The sequence below is a fragment of the Triturus cristatus genome, chromosome 11, assembly GCF_964204655.1.
Source record: "Triturus cristatus chromosome 11, aTriCri1.1, whole genome shotgun sequence".
NCBI lineage: Eukaryota > Metazoa > Chordata > Amphibia > Caudata > Salamandridae > Triturus > Triturus cristatus.
The window spans coordinates 129621948-129626739 of record NC_140594.1 but is presented as its reverse complement, the minus strand read 5'-3'; the positions used below and the strand labels follow the sequence as shown (position 1 = coordinate 129626739).

Sequence of the window (4792 nt, the reverse complement as noted above, 5' to 3'; positions counted from 1 at the left end):
ATGGATAAAGGCCACGTGTCCATAACTCCAAGTCTCCACGGCAGAAAATAAGCCACAGCCAGAAAAAAAATGCATTGTTAAAAATATATTTCCAAACAAAACATTTAGCTGCGCCAACAATCACTTCCAAAAGAGACCTACAAAACCTCTCACTTCTCCAGGTACATCAAGGAAAAACAAACACTAACCCTCCCTCCCCCCAAACAACAACGCAGGAATCAATGGACGATCCTTTAGCCCCCTTCCTCCTCCCCCACAAAAACTAATGCATTAAAAAAAAGAATTTTATTTAAAAAGGGAAAGGAAATTTCAGACACTTTTACTCCACCAGGTCAGGAATGTAAATTCCAATCAGGCGCTCATGTCACATGTAAAAGAAAAGTCCTGTCAGCGGGATCAATAGGGCCTGAATGGAGAGGAGTAGCGGGGGGAGCCACGGCTTTGGTATGGAGGAGAGTCGCGACTCCTTGACCCAGATCGCGACCTCGAATAACCATAGCTGGTGCTTCTCTCAGGACAAACTCGGATATAGGCAGTTTCACCCTGAAAGGTAAATTTAGAAGTCAGTCAAACCAATTAAGTTCTTATATGGAGGACGGTACAATATTGAGCACTAACTTACAACGCATTCGTTTTCTTAGCGCCAGAATTATCAAAATTAATGCTTCTGTGACTCGCCCATAATAAAGAATCAAGAAAAATTAAGCGCCCAAGGAAACCGGTCAAGTGGTGGGGAATCCAACGGTTCCGTTATTAAACAGGATTTGAATCAATCATTACTGCCGCGCATTCATGAGTCACATGTGCGAACATTAACAGTTCGAAGAGGTTGATTCTTGCAGTATGGAATTTACTGTAGTTACTGCAGTAATCTATTTTCTGATCCACTCACACTTAAACTACGCGAGGAACGTAAAAGGATAACATGAACACTTTACACGTTTGGAGAATTCTGTATAGCCACGAAACCACCTGAGAATTCTACTTGGTGGGGGTGTCGGTGAGTCGATAGCCTTAGCGCCGTATACTATTTCGCACCAAACACGTGGATAACGATGCTATATAAACAATTCTGATCGCTTTTCATAAGATTTCTTCCGTAAGCTTACCTCGTGAGATCGAAATTTCGTGTCGTCTAATTTACGCAGTGCATATTCCATATCTTCCTTGCGAAGAAATTCAACTACTCCCATCCCGTCTTTCTGCACATCAGCATAACAGACATCTCCAGCTTCTCGCATATGATCCTTTAGATCCTGCCAGCTCCCAGAAGGAGGAAGTCCTGTGGAAACAAAGAAAGGATCACGTCAGTTTTCAGCCGTTCTGGAATTCAGCGCGCTTGGCAAAGTGGAGTAACACGATTAGCACAGAAACGCGTATTATTCGACTTTATAAGAATCCCAAAGTGCTAAACTACATGAACATGAACATGGCATGGATCATTTCGCTTGATTAAAGTTGGAGCCAACACGGCGTGGACTGTCTACATATCCAAGCCCGAGTATTCAGCACCAAAAGGAACATGAGAACTACCTCACCTGAAACAAGAACTCTGTACTCGGATCGTCGGGAAGGAGGCCCATTCCTGCCGCGGGGACCACCCCCACCGATACCACCACGGCCACGGGCAGCACGGGGATACTCGACACGCAGACGGCAGTGCCCGTAATCGTACCCATTCCTTCCATACACCGCATCTTCTGCGTCCCTGAAAACAAACAGCATGCTCAAGTAACTCCATTGCTCCACGTTAAACAACCACCGAATTTCACATACAATCATGCCATGAAGAGAAAAGTGGACTGGAGGCTCCAACTGCAGCCTCCACACGGTTATATGTTGCGATACAATGGCGCGTATGCACGCCCCATTATCGTCAATAAAGTCTTCTCCTAAAACATCAATAACCTGTAGCTCAATAGAATAGTTACTGTCATGCAACTTGACTCCAATAATATGTTTTAGCTTCCATTATCGAAATAAGCACACACTGAATGTTCGGTCTATACAATTAAACTCCGTAAACCGGAGACCATTCCCGCCCAAACCGGACACAGGGTGATGGTTTACGTATTGCCAGTGTCCGGAACACCGTGGCAGCGGACAGAACATCCGCCCGCCATTCTGGGCCGGAACTCCTGATAGCCCTAATGTGGCCCCCTTCATTGACTACTTCACCGCTAGTCTTCTTTACCTGGGGTCTTCGAAGCGTACGAAGGCGAAGGGCACCAGGCCGCGCTGGTTTTTGAGCTCGATGTCACGAATGCGCCCGTATTTATAGAACAGGTCCTCCACATCTTTCTCGCGCACGTCAGCCGGCAGGTTGCCTACATAGATACGGCCATCCTTCTCGCGGTCCCGAGAGCTACCGGGGCCGGCAGAGTCACGGTCTCCCCATCCACCGAAGCCGGCCATCCTCTTCGCTTCGGGTTGCGGCGGCCTGCACGCTAAGACTCCTCGGCGGGCGGTCGTTCGGCGTTGCGGGCGGGCGTGCCTGTTCGTTGGCTCAGCGGGGCTGGGTGTGCGGCCTGGCTAGGGTCTTCTCAGCCTCCGCAGTGCTGCTGGGCCCGCTTTGTTCTTTTCACCCGGCCCGCGCTGCCGCTCCCGCTCTCTTCCCTCGCTTCTTGCAGACAGACAGGCCGCAGCTCAAGCGCGAAGCATTGTGGGAAGAAAAAGCAACCATAGAGCCCAAAACGATCGTCTAGAGTGCCTTTCCCAGCGCTCTCTAGTGACGCGAGGTGTCCGCCATTTTAAGAATGCCTTCTATCCACAAATAGCAAATGGCGTAATCGATGAGGATAGAAGAAAGACTTGAAACCCACCTTCACACCCGGGACATCTGCGGTTTGGAAATATGTTGTTGATTTGCCCGGCGCCATATTGGACTGAGAACTCACAAGAAGAATTTCGATGTCCTTCTGTACATCTGTTGGGAAATACTAATTACCATTCTTTACTAGTCTGTCGTTTATTGTGGCATGCCTCAAATCCTCTGATATGCATTTTTATTTGTAAGATGCCACTTGATACATAACACGTGTGTGCTGTTACGTCCTGAATGCATGAACGAGCTGAAATTCTCATAGGTAAAGTGTAATGTTTGCTTAATAAAATGTGTTAAGTGAAAATAATGACAGAATGGCTAAGTACACCACTCCCAGTTGTAGTGACTTGTGAGGTAAAGATTACATGACCCTTTTGGTTCCTGGTGGACTGCGCAGAACAGTGATGTTAAGAGTTTTGATGTGAGCCATATATATAATTCATGATCTAGAATGTTCAGTTCACGGTTATACACTGATGAATAAAGGCATGCAATACCAAACTGTCTGTGTGGCAATTCACAAGTACCCGGGCTGGGGTAGGACACTGCAACTGGCAACGAGATAGGCGATCATGTACACTCAGTGACACGAAGAACTGAGAGTGCTCTCCCAGTGATTTTGCCGTGATCTAGCAAATTGCTTGTGCGTGGCAGATGTGCCTTAGTCGAAGTGAAAATTGACGGTTGGCATATGTTGAGTCAAAACGACACTCTAGCCAGTGCCAGGCCGGGAAAGAGAGAAGTCCTTATACAGAAAGCTTGTTGCCAGCTAGAAATTTGCTGATAAAGTCACGTGAAGCAGTATTGCGCCACAACGTGGGAAAGGATGGGTTCCGTCGGCTAGACTGCCAACTTTGGTGCTGGAAACCAGGGTTCGAGCCTCGGGGTCGCGTCCACATCCCGTGATTCTGGGCAAATCACTTAATCTCCCCGTGCCTGAATGTGTAAGTAATCGGTGTTCATGTAAAGTGCTCCAATACCTTCCGGTCGAGTTCGCGCTATATAAATCTGCAATAAAAATTAAAAAACGTGACACAGAGCCGTCATTCATACTGTACGACAACACTAAATGCAGCAACAAGCAGCTATATAGAAGCCTAGAGGCTATGCTAGCCGAGTGTAAGGGAGCGCTAAAGGCAGTGACAATTCTAACATCAAGAAACACTAGAGGCAGTGACAACCAGGTACGGAAAGTACTGGTTCAATAAAAAGGGGGGTTTGCCTTCATACTCCACTCGCACCTGGGCAAAAAAAACAGCAAAAAACAAAACTTGATGCAGCGGAATTGATAAAACAAATGATTTATGTACCTGAAAGAAACCTTAATTAATCCCTCAGGGGAGAAATATTGCCTTTAAACATATATCTTATTCAAAAAGCACTCACACAGAGCTGAGATCCAGATGTTCATCTCAATGCATATATTTGTCAATAAAAAACTCGAATATCTACATTTACATACAAAAAAGTAGTGCAGACAAATAATAATACAAAATATTATACAAAAAATTGCAAACAAATATATATACATATACATTTAACATGTATCAACAATCATTTAGTATCTTCTGTCTCAATAAAAGATACCTAATTGCCCAAATTTCCTAAGGGGCTGCGCTAAACAATTATATACACAACTATGGTTCAAACTATATCAACAAGATCTTGCACTACTTTTTTGTATGTAAATGTAGATATTCGAGTATTTTGTTGACAAATATATGCATTGAGATGAACATCTGGATCTCAGCTCTGTGTGAGTGCTTTTTGAATAAGATATATGTTTATAGAGAATATTTCTCCCCTGAGGGATTAATTATGGTTTCTTTCAGGCACATAAATCATTTGTTTGATCAATTCCGCTGCATCAAGTTCAGGTACGGAAAGTACAGCGAGCCAGCCAGGTGCAAGAAAACGCTGTGAGCAGGTGAACGCTAAGAAACGCTAAAGGCAGAAGAAGTCCGATAC

General features: G+C 45.2%; 1 protein-coding gene across 1 annotated transcript; it reads right to left on the bottom strand.

Moving 5' to 3' along the window:
- Nucleotides 1-270: 270 nt before the first annotated feature.
- Nucleotides 271-2771, bottom strand: SRSF9 (serine and arginine rich splicing factor 9). Its single transcript, XM_085636200.1, has 4 exons — nt 2195-2771; nt 1539-1708; nt 1110-1282; nt 271-543 (listed from the first exon to the last, which is right to left on the bottom strand). Exons 1-4 carry the CDS (start codon nt 2413-2415, stop codon nt 397-399), a joined length of 711 nt encoding a protein of 236 aa, XP_085492326.1. The 5' UTR covers nt 2416-2771; the 3' UTR covers nt 271-396.
- Nucleotides 2772-4792: the final 2021 nt, after the last annotated feature.

Coding starts and splice junctions, on each gene's coding strand:
- SRSF9 (XM_085636200.1), bottom strand. CDS start 2,415: ATGGCCGGCTTCGGTGGATGGGGAGACCGTGACTCTGCCGGCCCCGGT. Junction 1,283..1,538: donor GTACAGAGTTCTTGTTTCAG/GTGAGGTAGTTC, acceptor TTGTTTCCACAG/GACTTCCTCCTTCTGGGAGC. Junction 544..1,109: donor CGAAATTTCGATCTCACGAG/GTAAGCTTACGG, acceptor TTTACCTTTCAG/GGTGAAACTGCCTATATCCG.